This window comes from Megalops cyprinoides, chromosome 15 (assembly GCF_013368585.1).
Source record: "Megalops cyprinoides isolate fMegCyp1 chromosome 15, fMegCyp1.pri, whole genome shotgun sequence".
Lineage (NCBI taxonomy): Eukaryota > Metazoa > Chordata > Actinopteri > Elopiformes > Megalopidae > Megalops > Megalops cyprinoides.
Window position 1 is genome coordinate 17,858,390 of NC_050597.1, and position 19,462 is coordinate 17,877,851.

At 43.3% G+C, this 19,462-nt stretch overlaps 1 protein-coding gene across 2 annotated transcripts in view; it reads left to right on the forward strand.

Moving 5' to 3' along the window:
• Window positions 1–19,462, forward strand: part of LOC118790067 (pro-neuregulin-3, membrane-bound isoform) — a 221,002-nt gene that overhangs the window by 119,150 nt on the left and 82,390 nt on the right. For both annotated transcript variants that reach the window (XM_036546876.1, XM_036546877.1), the window contains exon 2: window positions 10,771–10,900. In XM_036546876.1, the coding sequence (XP_036402769.1) occupies window positions 10,771–10,900 (130 nt within the window). The remainder of the gene's footprint in view (window positions 1–10,770; window positions 10,901–19,462) is intronic.

Here is a 19,462-nt window from a genome sequence, read left to right on the forward strand (position 1 = left end):
TCAAGGCAAGATTCCTCCCAACCCAAACAAGCTAGAACAGACAGAATGACAACAAATGAAATTTTGGGGACTTTCACTCTGCATACATCATCTAGACGTTTTATATTGAATTCAAACTAAATTAAAAAAGCAAAAGAAAACAAACAAAACTTAGCCCTTAGTCAGGGGAATGCAGGTACATAGGATGAGCAAGATACAGTCACGTGGATCCAAGTCCAAATAGCTGTTCTTATTTTAATTGCTGGGACCCAGAATATATTTCACTTTGTGCCAGCTGCTGATGTGGAAGTCTGTGAGGCTGAGACATGAATCTGAGAATCACACCATGTTCTCCATTATTGATCTGTGCCCGGACAGCCTTCCCCCAGACCATCTGCCAGGAAGCACAGCCGCCTCGGCCCAAACCGTCAGACAGGGGGAAGGCAGTCGCTCTTCGCTTAATGAGAGTGAAGAGGAGAATACATACACATCCGGCTCTATTGTACAATGAGGATTTTGCTTCCCGGCTTTGCAGTTTTTTTGGATCGGCTGTCTTAATTGAAACATTTTCCCTTTTTTTCTGACACGTTTGTAATTCTGCACGATAATGTTTTACGATGAAAGGATTCATTTACTTTGGGTCAAAGCCTTAATTCTGGTATGAATTGTCAGTGCACATCAAACCCATCTGGCTTTTTGACAAAAAAGGCCTGTGTAATTAGCTAAACTGGTCCTGCTTCCTGTTCGGATTTACTGCAGCAGATGTGATACAGATGATTTCTGAACCTATCTCATTCAGGAGGGTGACTTCCTCAGTGTGTGCCAGGAGTCTCTCTCACCCCTGGATATTCCATTGGTGCAGTGATGTAGTAAGGCCCTGGCCTCAGTGCGGTTACCCACACTTACCATGTGAACATCAGGTCAACCCCGCTCTGACAGCCTTGGAGATGCATGGCCGTTAAGTGAGGCTATGGCCTTGTTATTGCAGATGAAGCCATTCGTTTGAGGTCTTGGTTTTGGATCCTGTCCAGTAAAAACTATTCAGGACTTGTTTTCAGGCTCCAGTCTCTAAAGATTGCTTTGGCCTGAGGTGCACGTTTCGGGGATGCTGTGTTGCAAGCCTATGGGGTGATTACTTGGTTCAGGTCTTGATCAAATCATTTGTCCTTTTGTGTTCAGATGGTCTCTGCCCTCTTGTACTCGGATGGTCTGTGTCATTTTGTACTTTTAAATGGTGACATTGCTCTGGACTGCACAGTTAGGTGTGAATAATTGATCAGTTCTGAGGCTGACCTCTGGAGAGAAAGGGTCGTTTGGCCCGTGGCTCCTGCTCAGCGTGTGGCCCCTCCCCCCTTGTGCTGTCAGGCTCAGGAGAACGTCAGAGCAGTAGATTACAAGGACAGGAGGAAGGCCACACACAGACACACAGACGCTTGTACACTCTGAAAGGAATGCACACACCTACAGAAATACTAATACACACATGAACACACACACACACACACACACACACAAGCACTTACACAAATATATACCCTCAATGTCATACACCACACATACACACACACACACACACACACACACACACACAGATAAGGCCCCTACGGCAGTTAATGACATGATTTCTGTGGCTTAGTAAATTGGGTGTGAGAGTTATAATAGTATGTCACTAGCAAAGGGGTTTGAGGCCTGGGGTGAAAAGCATGATAAACAATGCGGTATTTAAACAGAACCCCAGATCGTAAGGATAAATCTTTCACAGTCAACCCTGGTAATTACTTTTGTAATTAAAAAAAATATATATACAGTTTTTTTGGTGGGGGGTGGGGGGTAGTGGTGGAGCGACATAGGGCAGTAAAACTGACACTGCTGTTGTTCATTTAAAACAGGCATGGTTGCCCCCCAGAGGGCCAGTTAACGAAGGTGCTCCCTCCAAGTGCAGGCTCAGCCCTTTAGTCCAGACACAGCTAGCCTGAGTCTGGTCTATGTCGTTAGCTGACCATGTCTTGGAGTCCACAGTGGAGGGACATAATTGGCTTTGTCCAGCTGGAGTTGGTTGGGCCTATATTAGCCATGGCTCCCCAGGTCCCCATTGTATCCTCTTAGGCTTCTTAGGTTTGTGCCTCTTAGTTACCTGATGGATACCCATGAAATTATTATGCTGTCGTAAGTGAAAGATGCTCTTCCAATTGGCGGGAACTTCGTTGTGTGTGGTTTTCAGACTGAGAAATATTGGTATGCTGCGGGAGTGTGTAACTGTACGCCTCGGTGTTTCCTGCAAGGGTGAGTGCAGCTCTGAGTCCGTCGTAATGCTTACTTGGTGACTCCTAAAGTCAGGGTGAAAAAGGGGGACAAATGTGGCTTTGCAAAGGATCCTGGATCAGTTTATTCACCTCCCTCGGCCTAGCAGTGAAATCACCATGTGACTGAGGCTTCCTGTGCAAGAGCACTGTGTTTACCCACAGCGGAAGAGGGAATATGTGTCCAGTGCATACGTGATCTCCTACAACAGTGGGGGCAGTACTGAGCACACTAAGGCGAGGTATTCACAGGTGGAATGAGGGATTAACATATTAATGCGTGAGGTGGTCATTTCCTCTCCCTCAGCCTTTGTTATCTGCTCCAAACCCATTGAGCCTGCAGAGCGAAGACAATTGAACTTGTCCCACAAGTAATAGCTTTCTCTGGAGCTTAATTAAGAAAGTTGCTGTGGGCTCACGATGTGTGGGAGCGCAGGCTGATCGATCGGAGCGTAGACGAGGGAGAAGGGAGAGCCCCCACATCCGTTCCATATGGTCCAAGTAATGAGCCTGACTCACTGACACCACCTCCTAAAGATGGCCTTAATTGGAATCCAGTCTAAGGAAAACTTGTCAATCTAAATATGCCCTCCCTGCCGTTTTTTTTGTTCATTATTAATTAATCTAATGATCTCATGCTGAAAATGACATGGTTCGTTACCGACTCTAGGTTGGAACAGATTTACATTTCAAGAAAAAACCCATTTCTTGAGTGAGGAAACTGTTCATTTATTTGTATATGGAAGGAATGGAATGATACTGAAGTATTTAGTTAATTATTGCTCAGAGAGGTAGTGCTGTATACTGTAAGACAAAGGTGTATATACATGCATTTGATGAAAATACAGTATGCTTTCAGATTGCTAGTAACTACTGGAAACTCAGTTTATTGTTCGTTGAGTCCATTAATCCTGTATTATTGTGTGAAAGATATTGGTCTAGAGCCGTGTTTCCCAACCCTGCTCCTGGAGGCACACTGTCCTGCATATCTTCTATGTATCCTTGCTGCTTGACAAAATCAGGTGTGCTCAGCTAATCAAAAGTGCCACTGATGAGTTCAGTCAGGTAGGTAGAGCAGGGATAGATAGAAGATATGCAGGACGGTGTGCCTTCAGGAGCAGGGTTGGGAAACGCTGGTCTAGAGCATAACTTGGTACATGGTATATTACAACCTACCTGATGATCAGGGTTTACAAGCACATCTTTAGAAATACCACTAAAGAAGGACTTAAAGAATCTTACTGAGTGCCCACTGTTGTAATTTTAAGCCCAAATGAACACAATGACTATTGAAACACAATGAGTTGGGCACAATGAGTATTTTCTGTTCAGCTTTTTTATGGCCTTTCTGGTTTGTGCTTGAGATGTCCAATCAAGCACTATAGATTATGAGGAAGCCAGTTCATTGAAGATGAAGAAGCAACAGCAATGAGAATTATATTTTTTAAGTTCATAAAAACACTGAAAAAAAGCAGGAATCTAAAAAAAGAAACTTCATTTCATTTGATTTTTTGAGTCACTATAATTACTTTCTAAGGATCAGAACAGCCCTTTGTAAAACTACATTGGTGCATGGTGGAATGGACCATGAGTCTGATCTCATTGGGATTTTTATATTTAGATCTTCATAAAAGAGACAGAGAGCAGACACTCAGCAGCTAGGGATGCTGAGCCTCGGCCAAATGGGTCAGGGATTATATAAAAATGCACTTTTGGCAGAGGATAGCATTCACAAATTAATATGTGAAATTTAGATTGAGAAAATTTAATCAGATTCTGCAGAGATGAAGTGTATGGAAAAAAGGCAGCGCTTTACAGGGGTAGCTTGAGGACAGAGCACTCGGAGGAACCCTTTCCTTTACATTGTGTCTGAAATTGTGCAGATCTGCAGAGATGGTAAAAGCCTATTGCTTTAATCTCTGCAGGGTGTGTGATATGAATTAATGGGGCTGGTTATTCCGTGCTTGTGGGAAGCAAGAGTGGTCAGGTAGGGACCTGCTGTAGAGGACAGAGCCAGTGCATGCTCATGCAGGGCTCAGAATGCAGGCAGAATGGATTTACATTTCAAGGAAAACAGCCCTATTTTCTTGACTGAAACATGTTCATTTAACTGCACTCACAGCAGGCCAAGGCCCCTTAAGATGGGATTTAAGAGGAAGGTGTAGGTAAACATATATGTTATGTAACAAATGTGTCAATAAAAATATCATTTCTCCACAATGTCCAAACTGTTGTGTGTTGAATCGAATTCCTTATGGTCTATTTCACTTTAAGTGCTTGTCATCATATATTTATTATAGTGGGGAAGAGAGACTCATTCATGGCCCAGTTCGGTGCTCTGCATGAAGCAGCCTGGGGTCGTTAGTTAATCCGGGTATATACTGTGGGTAGAGCTTTAGCAATGCTGTTAGAGGAGGAGGGCAGATTTAGGTCTGTGTTTTGCATTTAGGGAAGCAAAAGAAAATTGTCAATAATAGCTGAAAACTGGCCCTGATTTTCATGGCTGTAATGCAATCAGCAACACAATACAGTTTCGTGTAGCACTAATGTGTATGGGAGGGAGCATTTCCAAATGGTGTTTTTATAAAACGGAGCACAAAGCAATGTAGTGATTGAAGATGTCATGGTAGCAGTCTATGAAACACAGTGCCCAGAAGAGCAGAGCCCGTGTGATTAAAATCCTGTAAGCACTTCCACACGACTAATCACCAGCATCCCTCTCTCATCCTCTTTCACACTCTCTTAAAGTGCCCCGCGCATCAGTACCCAGGAACAGGCTCTTTATTCTTTCTATGGCCCCTTTGGCCCAGGGAAGACGAGACAAGGGAAGTGGCAATCCACAACGTTGACATAAGGTTACATTCACTCTGTGAATCTGTGTAGCTCAGCCAGTCTGTCTGATCCAGTGCTGACAACCTGAGAGAGATTCACTCACTGTACTGTCAACCAGAGATCCACTGGCTGTACTGACAACCTGAGAGAGACCCACTCACTGTACTGAAAATCTGCACATTCTCATCCTCATGGACATAGATACACTATGGCCGGTGCACTTTGGAGAACAAAAACTAGGAAGGATACTAAAATCCAGTGTTCAAGATAGTTGCCAGAGGATAGAACTTTGACAGGGTAAGCTGTCAAAGGCAAACATAAGTGCTCCAGGGCACCAGTATTGGAGGTCCCTGGAATACAACATACATTGACATGAATGCAGTGGTGCCCTCCTGAAGGATCCCGACCTTCAGGCCTGCCTCATTCTGGGACCCTGTCCAGCGGAACTGCACAGTGTGTGTTAAGAGGATGTGTTGACACAGTGATGTGGACTTTTTCAGTAGAGGTTCATTAACATCACCCCCCAAGCCTGACACTCAATTACACAGTGTGACTGAACGACGCAGAACACTGACTCCGAGCAGGAATCACAGGACAGTTATCGAGTTCTCACATTCAGCACCAGATTGAAAACTAATCTGTTCACTCAGACACTGTGCGGATGTGCACCACCGCTAATCCCCATACGGTGGCACGGGTTAGGTGTAACTAAGCTGGCAGATAACAAAAAAAAAGACACAGCCGGATATTGCGAGCATATAGATGGACGCATTATAAGGCAGTTGGCATATTTCAGTGCACTGTGGCTAATGCACTGTTGACACTGACGGGGGGGAAGAATAAGGAGAGGTATTGATACAGATGGAAAATCAGGATCAGCTTCTAATGCATGTCAGCCATGCATGGAGGGTCTGTGTGTGGCGAGTCTGTGGGGGATTTACCTTCTCGCCTGGGCTGGAAAGACAGGGACAGACAACGTGTTCCGATAAACACAGAGAGTCCCCATATCTCACGCTTGCAGATGCTTTACTAGCAAGGATTAACTAAATGTGTGTCCGTGTGTATGTATGTGTGTGTGTGTGTGTGTGTTTTTGTGTTTGTTTGCACTTAAGTGTATACGTGAGCATGACTCTATGAGTATGTGTTTTGTGACCACGCCCATGTGTGTTTGTGTGTGTGTGTGGTCATCAAGGTATGTGTGTGTGTGTGTGTGTGTGTGTGTGTGTGTGTGTGTGTGTGTGTGTGTGTGTGTGTCTGTGTAAGACCATCTGTATGTGTTTGGGTGAAGAGAACCTCAGTCACAATTCCTGGAGGATATGCATAGCTCTTGCTAGAGAGGAACATCAGCACTGCGGCTCTGTACAGTGACAGAGAGGCTATTTGCCAGTGCAGCTGGGTGTGTGTGTTAGCAGGCTGTAATGATTGGGCTGCACGTACAGCAAACTCACCCCTCTCTGTTTCAGATGCCAATAGTGTCTGACACTCTTGCCATTAACCAACAGGAGATTCCTGCCTCTCACAGTGTGGCATTGCAGTTTTATTTCCTCTGCCTGTCTGCTTAAGCCATATGCCCTTATTGATCCTCTTCAAATTGCTGGCTGTCTTTAATTGATCAGAATATAAAGTGGGATTTGACAGACATGCTCTGCTGGGGGGCTTTTGGCATCCATCTATCCATCTGTCTATATATGCATATAGCCATCTATGTATCGATCTAGCTATCAAGCAAAATCAAGTAAAAGCTTTTTGTGCATGTGTGACTGTGTGTGTGTGCATGTCTGTGTCTATTTGTGTGATTATATTGCAGAAATGTACATTTTAAAACCTTTATTGATTTATATCTTTGTTTGCTTGTGTTTCTGCCATTGCCAGCTTGTGAGGCAAGTGTTTGCATGGCTCCCTTTGTGTGTACACGATTGGCTGCTGAAAGGACCTGTGACTGGTCTGGCGTCTTTCTCTGGGACCTCACACGCAGGCAGGAACAGAAATGCCCCCTGCTCTTTGTGTCTGAAAATTACCAGTGACCTCTGAGTCTCTGAGTCCCTCCAGCACTCATGCAGAGGGAGGGATATGCTGACAGAAATGGAGAGAGCAGGAAAAGGAGCAGGAGCCAGAAAGAGCGAGAGAGAGAAAGAGAGAGAGAGCGAGAGAGAGGGAGGTAGGAGGGGAGGGAGGGGGAAAGAGGGAATAACGATAGTAGGTCTCCTGACACCATCAAGCTCGCGCTGACTCCCCATCCCCTCTGCTGCTACATCTGCTCTACACAATTAACTACAGGATTAACATGGAAGTCAGACCCTACACAAGAGAACTCACACACTCTCTCATACACACATGCGCACACACACGCACAGACACACACACCCCTGAGGTGATCAAGTCTAAGATGCGATGTTGCACATAAAGACTTCTAAATGAATATGGAGCCCTAGTGGAGGAATGTTGGTCTCCACCGTCTTAGCCGAACTAGCTGCGCCTACCCCTTTATTTGGAGAAACAGATTATTGGTTGCTACAAATGAGGCTTATCGTCTCAAGAAGACCATTTGCCTAATGGAGTCAGTGCAGAGGTGAAGCGCTTCGGTATGCTGGTGCTTATGGGCCATGAAGGATGTGTTAATTCCAACTGTATCCATTTAGCTTAAGTGCTGCATTAATATTAAGATAGGAAAGAAAAACAGAAAAGTAAAAAACATGCTGTGTCTCCACTCGGGTGTGCATGCTTGTGATTATATCAGAAACCTTCTCAAAAAACATCTTAACAATCTGTTCCAGAGATCGCATAGCGTTTCCTATCAGTCTTCTGAAACATGGTGAGGCTTTGACACTGTTGTTGTAATTTAGTATGAACCTACAGTGGGGAGGACAGTGAGAAGAGGTCATTACTGTAGACATTTTCAGAGGAAAAGGAAAGTCAAGACAAGCCCTCAGAAATAATCATTCTATCCAGGAAAAAGTCATGCCTGCTCTGTACTCAGACCGTGTTGCCTTCGCTCCTGTTGCTTGTGCGATCAATACTAGCTGACCTCTGCTATCAGCCGCAGTGCCGTGCTCTCTAGGGGAATGTCACTTTTGAAGGACGCTATTACCGCAGCACCTAAGTGAATGTCCTCCCTTAACCTAATCTAACCCAGCTCAGTCTGTGCAAAAACACAAACTGAGAAAGCATCGACTCATCCCACGTTCTAGGAGCAACCACTCATCCCACTGTGTGGCGCATCTGAAGAACCTCCCACGTACTCCCCGCCAACACACGCACACGCACACACACACGCGCACACACACACACACGGCACCCTCCCACACACAGACACCCCCCAACCCCGGCCTGCATTCATTAAAACAGGACAGTTCTGCCCTGACCACAACTTTAAGTGTAGGGAGAGTGATGATCTGAAACGGGAGGAACAGTGGCTAGTACAGGCTAGAGAGATCCAGAGCAGTGTGTGCATTTTTTGTCCAGGCTTTCAGTTTTTAATGCGCACATGGTTCTGAAGTCAAACATCCAATTACTGATGAAGCAACCATCAGATCGTGGGCCTTTTCAACTTTCTGTGTTTTGATCTGTATTTGAATGATGAAGGCATACTTAGTTACCATGCTTAATACACTTGACCGCTCTGTAATCTGAAAACATTTCATTTCATATGCACTCTCAGACCACCCCTCCCCATGCCAAAGTAAAGAAGGATACATTGTCCATTGCAGTCAACTGAAGAATTGAGAAGCATGCACATAAAAAAACATACAGTAAATGACATACAGCCATGATGGAAAGGCTTGTCTAAAGTTCCTCAAATTTGCCTTCTTGTGTAATGTCATACATCACTTGGACAGTTGGTTCTTCTGTTGACAGGTGATGTTATCCCCAGCATTATTCCCAAAACTGTGCAGTGCTCATTATTGTTGTACAGCACAGACAAAGAGCCTTTTTCTTTGGTCGCTGTAAAGATGGCAGTCTTGATATTTTCTCCTTCAATGTGTGATATTTTTCGGTAAACGGCGGACAGTCATAGGTAAACTGAAACCCTGAGGGAGCTCAGCACAGGAAACCCTGAGGGGGTTTCTGCGGAGTGGAGACAGTATTGCTCCAGAAGACCTGATAAATTATTGACTTTGATCTGATGAGTTATTCTGAAGGCCATGTTTGCTTTGCACTGGCACCGTCTTCCTTTTCAAATTAATTGTCAGTGGGGAATGCCTAATTTATCATGTGCAAATAAACTTTCCCTTTTCTGTGTTTGCCCACTGTTTCTTTTGAAGCATCTCCTTTCGCCACAGAAGTGCCCTTCAGTCTCAGACCAGCTGCTAATCTCTCTATGTAGTCAAATGGGGTCTTCACAAGCGTTGTTATTATTAGTTAGTTTTTAAAGACATTATATTGGAAATTTAAAACACATTTTAAGCACATTTATTTGTATGATTTCACTAAATGCATATCTGCAAGTGACTACAATAGATTACTTTCACAGTGTAGCATCCTCAGTATGTACTAAGGCTAGCATACAGTGAGTACAAGTTAGAGTATTCATAATAACATCACTTTATTGAAATAATGACTGGAACTCAATTGTAATGTAAAGCATGTTAATGGCATAAAGGACTCCACAATCCACTTCATTATCTTACCTTTCTATTTGAAACCCAGCTCACTGCTCAAGTGCATAATGTCCGCTGCAGATATAGCAGCGCCTCATTTTGCTTTGACTACTCCAAGGGACAAAACTGCTCCAGCCAAAGTGCCCTTTGTTCATATAACAGAGAAGTGCTCTCCGTCCCATCCATAATGAACTGTATGCATTTTAGACTGATCTCAGCCAAGGGCCTTGGAAAACATGTGATGTGTTTTGGTAAAGTTTATTTGGTGCTGTAGCTATGTACCATTTTTACTTAAACATTCCAACAACATTGTGAGGATGTTATTGTGTGTTACCTGGAGACAGTGAAGGCATACTATGACTTTTATATCATGCAGGTTCCTAATTACAGTTATATTCAGAAGACTGATTTGGCACTTTGCAGTCCTAAGGTGGTGTACTGATCTCTAAAACCATACAGCACTATCTTGCTGGTGTTCCTGCAGAGAATTCTGGGTATTGTAGTGACTTTGGCATGCACTATCTCACTGTCTCAACTTGTCTTCCTTAGTCAGTAGCAGGCATGAGGCCAGAGACAGGAGATAGTGATCAATAGTGGAAAGATAGTGGCATATATCTTTGCATGATTTGTAACCCAAAGGATGGTGTTTGATGCCCAGGTGGGCCATTGCTGTTCTGTCCTTGGCCATGATATTTTAGTAATGCATTTCCATGTACAGAAGTGGATATGTGTTACACTCTTAAGCAGGTGTGTGTCAGTATTTATATACACACGCTTCTGAGTCTACTGCTGGGGCTGAGTACAGACCCTCGTTTTTATTCTCCTTATAGGAAGGTGTGAGATGCTTTATGGGTTTTGTGACTCACCATCTTATTGATTTTGCCATGTTTTTCAGTCTGAGTACTTAATATGGATGAGCATTGTATGATTATGCAGTTGAATGGTTTCAGGTCTTGGCTGTTATATGAAATTGTAGTTATCCAGATTTGGCGTAGGGCCCTGATACTTGTGTATACAGTGTGGCTGTTAGTAACCCCCCCTTCCTGCTCTCTTCCCTCCAGCATTGCCCACGTCCCCGCCCCTGCGCTCAGAGCACTTTAAGCCCTGCAGGGACAAAGACCTGGCCTACTGCCTGAACGAGGGAGAGTGTTTCGTCATCGAGACTCTGACAGGATCACACAAGCACTGCAGGTAAGGCAGCCCTTACTGTGGTACAGGGAGTCTGACTCTGCCCAAATCAAGCTGACGGGTTTTGCATATATTCCGTATTTGTACTCTTTGTCTCTCTCTGTTCTTCTGTCCCTCTCACTCTCTCTCTCTTTCTCTCTCTGTTCCTCTCTTTTCCTCTCTCTCCATTTTCTCTCATTCTCTCTCAGCACTTCCTCCTGACACTTAGTCACGATTGTGACTTTTTTTAATGGATTCACATCGCTGTCATAACCAGTGAATTCAGCATTAATTTAGTCCCTTTCCAGTTAATTAAAAGTGGCGGTTTGAAGAGGTCTGTCATTACAGGCTTGCCTCAGTGTCAGAGGGAATTCCAGTACTGTGCGCGCAGAGTGTCATCTGTACAGAGAAACCTGTGTTCTGAATCAGGACCCAACCTTTGGGTTCCACACTGGTGGGTTCCCTGGCGGCTGCATGACCACTCAAGCGCAAAACCTGCCAGAACCAAACCAAAAGGTCATGCATCCTTAGCCGGTCAGTGATAATTGGTGGAGATGTTCAGTTGTTCTCCTTGCATGACTGCAGCCTGAAATCTTGTAATTTGTTCAAACTTAGGATTTGATTTGACTCCCACTTCAAAACTCTGCTAAAGTCTTACCTGAGGACTTCCTTTAAAAGACTGTTGGAACTGAATAACTCTGTAATACAGGAAAATACTGCCAAAGAAACAAGATATGTTTTTTTTTTCTGGATCTTGTTGGTTAGACTAAAAGGGTAGGACATCTGTCATTACCCCCACATGTCAAACTCCCATCTATACCAAAGGAGGTAGACAGAGGTAGCTCCTGGATTTTGATGTCAGCATCATATTGCTGGGGTTTTCTGTCTCCTTGTTACTTCAAGCCCTTGATTACTCTACCGCTTAAGTCACTTATGGCAAATCTGTTAGAATCATGATAAAATCATAGTGTTCAGAAGCTGATGGATGTGTGGAACCTCAAGAATTGTATCTGCATTGGTGTAAAATATATTTTCAGCTTCATTTTATTTGTATACAGAGGTGTGTAGAAGCGTAACAAGCTCCAACAGCAGGGAGCGGAGGGGCATCAGAGTCCGTTCTGGGCATGCCTCTGTCCAGGGCAGTTCCACAAGGACATATTTGTTGATCTTGCCTTTTTACATCTCCATCATTAGGATGCTGGAAATGACATTAGTGACATTATCACTCATCTCTACAAACACTCCTGCCTTCTGTCTCTGCTTTAGTTCCAGCAAGCTCTATGTTTGCAAGCTTATGCCTGAGAGAGACACAGAGCTGTCCCCTTTTAAAGGACACACACAGGAAGATTGTAGGTCATCTTCTGAGCGTACTACCATCTGCAGGGCTACTCCTACTCTTCCTCTTCCTTCTCTGCTAGAAGGCGGTCACTTGAGTAATGGGGGTAATACCAGTAATGAAAATGAATCTGAGTAATGGGAGTAACATGAGTAATGAAGAGGAAAGTGGGAACAGATTGCCACAGTATTAAGATGTCTCTGATATGGTCAGTGCTTTTTGATAAGCTCTGATAGTGCAGGTTCCTCGTGCAAGAGCATGGTCTATCACCCCCAAAAACTACTGAGAAGCACTCTACTGCTGTGGGAGGAGTGTTGTCGATACAAATTCATAAAGAGCAAAAGTTTACCTGGAGACATGGATCACAGAGGCACAGATAACAGTGTTGGACAGATATGTAGTGTTTCCTGTTTGTTTTTGGGTTTTTTCCCCTGACACACCACATTTTTTCATTTCTCAAATAGCTGTGATCTAAATCTTGTGTATGTAAATGAAGTGTTTGAACGTACAGAAAAAAACTCACTGCATCTGTTGAACATGAAGTTTCTTTTCATAATTTAGAGACTCTGATCAGCTCTGTTCAATGGCAAATACAAATACTGCATTATGTAGTCCTCTGGATGGCAGACATTGGTTTCTGTTGGTTTTCTGTTTATAATGTGTCCCTCAGAATGTGACAATGCCAGTCGTAGCACAGCAGCTGCTTCATTTAACTGAAGGAATTCCCTGATCATGTGATAATGAAGAATCTGCTAAAACCTTCCAACTGGCAGGTCGTGTCCTTTCTCCTCGTGAGGGCTTTATTTTGAGAGTCTATCTATTTCTATAGGCCTGGAAAACATGCATGCGCGTTGCTGTAGGGAGAGTCACATTAGCTGTGGCAGCGTTAACTCTGTCATTTCTGACTGGCTGAAAACATGGATGATGTGCTAAATGCAACCTGGATTGAATGAAGCTTTAATGTTTAATACTTTTCTCAATCATTTATCCAGCTTGAGGTTATTTGGATGAATACACAATTAATAAAGTATTGTCTGGTTCCTGGAAATTCTGAGAGGGTGTTAACTAGATGTCACATCACAGTATTAGTGGAGGTGATATCCTCTTCAGAGGTGATGGTTTTGATTGCCTTCGGTGCAGCACCTGTCTCTCATTACAGTCAGTGCATACCTAGGTGCCTATGTATACTGCATACCTTTGTAGACTACCACAGGTATTTTAACCACTGTCTGTACAAGCTAGTTCAATAGTTAGTCATCATTTTAATAACCACTGAATACTGTAAAGAGATCTATATTTAAAAAAGTCAGAGAGAGGAATGAATCTGCTCAGACAATTAAATCAGTCAGCTTTGTTTACACTTGTTGATGTCATTATCCTGTACACACAGAAAAGCAATCTTCTCTCACAGAAGTTTTCACTCTGTGACATCATCAAGGTTTTACCATTTTGGTTTGTAACAACATCATTTCGGGTTATAGTAGAGCCATCTGAGAGGTGAGAAGCTTGAGTGTGGCACTCTCACAGTGGAGAGAGAAGTGGGAAGAGAAGAGAGGCTTTGTATTCATTAACTGAAAACGATCTTAAGAAATGTAGCCTGCTGCATCACATCAATGGGGCATTCATTCCAAACATAAAAACAATAACAGTAAAACATAAGAAGCATTCAGCACTTCAAGAGACTGTGAATCTGACTTGACCGGCTTTGATTTTTAAAAGAACCATGTGCCGTGTCTGCTTCTCATTGGTATTTGTGTTGTTAGATATGATATTAAACTGCAGAAATATTGATCTTGTCTTGCTTATTAGACCAAAGCTGTATTTCCTCCTGAAAACCACATTTAAGGTTATGGTTGTATCTTGCAGTCCCGGGCTATGCTGTGGGTCCTGTGTGACCCATAGCTCATGGTACAAAGTTTTGTTGTGTTCTAGGAGGATAGTAAATCTGTTTTGCTCTAAGCAACATTATGAACTATCGTTTATTTATGTTGTTCTATTCTCAAGAAAAGTCTGTGTTTTCTGGCAAAAGTGCTGTACACAGCCTGTTCAGTTCATTTGATTCTGAATCCACAGCTCCCTCTATATGTGGGCAAAATGCACTCATTTCAGTTACATCCCAGAACAGCCATCAATGGAGGTATGAATTTGTCTGAATATTGCTACGCATAAACATGAGCACTCAATAATGTAAACAAGATTATTTGCATTTGGCAGGTTCACCTACAATTTTATTGTTTTGTTCTGTTTTTTGTTTTTTTTTTTTTTTTTTGGAAGAAACGTCAATTTTGCAAAACACTTCCTGTGAATACATTTACTCATAATCAGCAAGTCAATTCTTGTTTCTGTCGGCTGGTGTTCTTCCATTTATAAGATTAATTCGCACATTCGGTGACAGTAGGCCTCAGAATCAGGGCAGTATAGAGATGTGGGGCTTTGTACTCCTCACAAATGGCTTACTGTTGTTCAGCACATTTGTTTATAATCTTCAGGAGAGACATCCTTCCTCTGTTTGATTGAGGAAGCAGATTTATAAAAAATGTAATTTTGTTTTCTGAATACATGTGGGAAGTGGTCCTTTTCAGTGCAGTTGTGGAAACTGCTTACTGCATTCAAGGATATGATTGTGTTTATCCATTCTGTAAATATAAATTGCCTCTAACAGGCTGTAATGCAATGGCTTTCTAGTCCTCATCTGCATCTAAAAGATCTGGGGGGGGATGTCACAGCATAACAACACTGTGATTAGCCCCTAATACATAGGGAATGTGCAGAATTAACCTAACTTAAGGGGTTAACTGTATCACATGGTAATATTTCCTGAATCTTTTGAAACAAGAAATCTTTGAAGAGAGGGTGAAATCTCGGTCCTGTTCTCTCATGTCATGTTACATCATTGTGATTGCATCAGACCCTCCAGCTGGTGAGGGTCCCGAAACTAAGATAGGCACATTCATTGTGAGGCTGATGGAGGATAAAGGCATGCGTCTGGGTGCGTGTGCGCAGGCATTTGTTTTCAATTTGGAGATTCTCTGCAGTCAGGTGCTAAGGTAGGGAGAGCAGGTCGAGAACAGTCTCCCTAATTGTGTCAGCTGATCTCAGCTTCCCCAGTAACACGGGCCTGACACACAGCCCATGTTTTCCTCTCTTGTCTTTGTAGCTGGGATTCGATTTGTTTCCTGGGAAGCCATTGTGCACGGGCCTCTCTCTGGGTACTAACAACGAGAAGTTAAGCCACTCTCTCATTGCCGTGGTCTGGCCTGGCCGCTCCATCTGTCATTCTGCGGCAACGCGAGCTTGCACAGCACTGAGCTCGCATCAGGGCCTGCCTGACAACAGGACTGAGCTTGATGGGGTTTGGGAAAAACCTGCTCATTCTCTCACACAAAAAACGGCCAGCTGGGCCTCAGGGACACTCATTCATAAAACACATGAATAACAAGGAGCTTTCTCACTATTTTTTTTTCATATTCAAAATGATAAGGTATCTCTTGAGTATAGTGGTATAAAAAGCAGATAACTCACAAGTGTATCTGTTACATTGCAGTGCAGAGTTGCATCCAGATGCATGTAAACACGCATGCATGTGTGCAGGCAGGCAGGCATGCACGTGCAAACACACCGAGTCAGAGTCAGCTGGTGCTTTTGTGCAGAGCTGCAGAGAGACACAAAACACCCTGCCTCATACATGCATAATTGCCATTATTACATAAATGCTTCATATTTTATCAAAGTCTCAAACGTGCTTGAAAGAGAGCTTAATGGCCAATGTGGAAAAGCTCCCATGACTACCTGACGCGACGTCTTTTTGACGTTTGATTTAAGATCCATTGATCGAATGTCCCGAGGCAGACAGATGGCAGACGGTGTGGGTTCGTGCACAGGTGTTGAGCTGACGGCCGGGGGGGGTTGCTGTCTGTCTGACCCAGACAGCAGTGTGCAGGCAGCACGGGGGAAGCCTGAAAACAAAGTCTGCCAGTCACACCCCAGCCTCTCTCGCTTCATCACTGATGTTCTCTGGGGTCCGAGACCTAGTCTCTCCTCTCCTCCTTCTTCCTGCCAACCCTGGTGGTGCATGGTAGCAATGCAGTCTCTGTGGCAACAGGCTGTCAAGTGTGCTGTTGTGACGTCAATCAAGATGGAAGTTGAGGGTGCTGAAGAAGAACATCTAAACTGTCCATGACTGCTGCGTCTCCTCTTCCACCGTGCATGTAATCATCTCACAGATGCTAGCGCTGTGCAGGACGCTGTACAAGTCCATCAGTGATGTAACATCATGCTGTAAGCAGATGAAACTTATAATGCCCATAATTCAGTTCAACCACATTAGGGCTCCAGGTGGGTACTTTTACATTTATTTCCTTGGCAGCCATTCCTAACCTGAGGGATTTAAAACATAACATAAGAAACTGCAAATAATAAGGCAATATGATTAAAAGTTTATACATGGGAGACTGAATCTGAACAAAAGTTTCAATGTGTCACATGGTACTACAGTCAGCAGCACCATAATTAAAATACAGACTACAATAATAAGAACCTGAGAAACAGCTAAAGTATCATTGTATAGATTAATACTAATATACCCCTAATTTGCTATACAAAACAAGCAAGGCTTGTGTCAATAACATCAATAATTAATTTGGGGAGTTATGGGATCTTGTGAATGGGGAGAATGGGTGGGGACCAAGTACAAAACCCTGGGGAACTCCAGTCGGAAGGCTGTAAGCAGTTGATCCAAAGCCTCTCCAGGTCGTCCAGTGTGGCAGAATGTAACCCATCCAGTGGAGAGTAGTGCCTGAGATGTTCATCTCTGCTGGGGTTGACAGAAAGACCAGGTGGTCAGCTGCTTCAATGGTATGGAGTGTCCTTCACATGCAGGGGTGTGTTATATTTGACAGATAGACATTCATTGCATTACCAGTTTTGTTCTGCATGAAGCTCTAGAAAGGACACACAAATCCACTTGATGAATACAATCACCTGACACTGGTCCACATGCTGCCAAGAGTTTAAAAACAACGGTTTTCTTTCCATGCTTTCCATGTAAATTGATTGCATGTCTGTTAATCATGGAGGAAGTAATAATTGTTTCAGGCGCTGATGCTTATGTCTGTGGGAAAATATGGAGGATGAGTGTCAAATGTTGTGCTAAAATATCATAAGGTTTCAGGTTAAAGATGCATGCCAAAATTTTAAAAGAAAGCTTTTTTTTTTTTTTTTACTTTTCTTAAATGTTAACATTTGCAAAGACACTCATGACTCATGTTCTCTTGTGTGTCTGCGGCACTCTGATTAAAGTCAATGCAATTATGGCTAATTAAAGGCTTAATTTTCACTTGCCATTTGAATCAGACTTCTATGTAAGGTTAGAACAGCAAACTTGAGCATGATGAGCTTGGCAGTTGATATTTCAGGAGAGGGATTTTTTGTTGTTTGGTAGTTAACTCTGCTTATCTGTTGTGTGACAGCTCTTAGGACGCATTTCTGCCATGATTTGATCTGATTTGTTGAATCCCCCAAGCCTGTCTGTAATAATAAGTATTGCTAAACTACTGACTAAAGTGTTTTATTAGCACAGATGTGTGCAGTTGCTTGCAGCCTGGCCATTTTAATATCCATGTTCCCCTTCCAGAAGACAATCAGAATCCCGGTGGGATCTCCTTATAAAGTAAAAAGGTGAACCTACCTGTGATGTACCTACTTCTACAAGTGGACTGCTAATCACAAGATTACTGCATCTATAAAATCACATCAATGAACGGATGAGTTGTTCCTCAGTCAGGATTCGTTAGGCAGAATGAACAGATTTTACCATATTAAGCATTAATGTCGTGTTGAGTTTCTCCAGTGCACACTCAGTGCAGGTGAAAAGTTCCTTCTGGACTAATTAAAGTAGAATCGTCACTTGAGGGAACTGTAGCGTCAGGGATTGAAAATGTCTGTGAAGTTGCTCATCGCGCAATTGCACAGCACATGTACACACGGGTGCAGGCACATCCATAAACTCACACACACACACACACCCACCCACACAAACACACACAGAGCAGACCCTGTTTGAATTAGTTCAGACGGTAGACCACGGAGCTGATAAAGAGGAAGCTGACGGCTCTGTCTGTCTCCTCCCACTATCAATCAGCAATCGTGCTTATCCCCTCTCCCCCCTGGAGTGCGCCATACAGCAGGAGACTGGATTATCCCTCAGTTTGGCCTTTCCAACCTCAGAGTCTGCATACAAATCAGCCAGCGCACTTGGATTTAACCGTCTAGGCCACCTTGACCTTTGACACCTCAGCATCTGCTGGAGTAATTGAAGGCAGGGCAGTCCATGGATTGCATGTGGATGAAAGCACAAATATATGCTTTTTTGAGCATTCAGTAAAAATGCAAGCTTCTATCCTTTGTGAGAAGAAAGGCTGGGGTTTACTGAGGCTGGCTGTAGCCACACGTGACCTGCCCAGCATGTGTGTCCTTTGGCGAATAAGCTCCCTGATTGGGTATTGATAAAGACTGCACTCTTATTTTAGCTCTGGCTCTAGCCCAAGACAAGAGTTCACTTGCAATCCAGTCTCTCGATCTCTCGAAGTTTCAGTTGATTAGTGTTGACTCCATTGTTATTTCTAATTAATATGATTTAATGAGATAATTGCACCATTGTGCTCACTCTGGGTTTGATAAATAGCAGGGAATTTCCAATTAATGCATACAGCCAAGGCAATTCAAATTATAAAGTTCCCTTCAGTGATTCAAAAGGGCAGCTTGAAAACAATATAAGTGCATCTTTAATGATCTGCCCTGTGTTCCCACGTAGAGGAGGTAGAGTACACACACACACACACACATGTATACACATACACACAGTACACACATATGCTGTTGTGGCTCTTAGCCCCTTTCAGAAGAATCTTGGAGAATTGAACCTGTTGCTGATGTGCAATATCTGTCTTTATATCCCATTCAACTATTCATGTACAAATCTGTAAGAACAAAGAGAACTGACAGGAAAGTGTAGAAAGTGTGGCTGTTTTAAAGGCAGATATAAGCTGTATTTGAGTCGGATAAGGGCTGCTGTAGAGGCAGATAAACGCTGTTTTTGAGGCAGATATGTTGTGTTTTAGAGGCAGATGTTAGCTGTGTTAGAGACAGATAAGGGCTGCTGCAGAGGCAGATAAAAGCTGTTCTAGAGGTAGGTATCAGGTGTTTTAGAGGCAGATAAAGGCTGTTATGTTAGCAGATAAGGGCTGTAAATC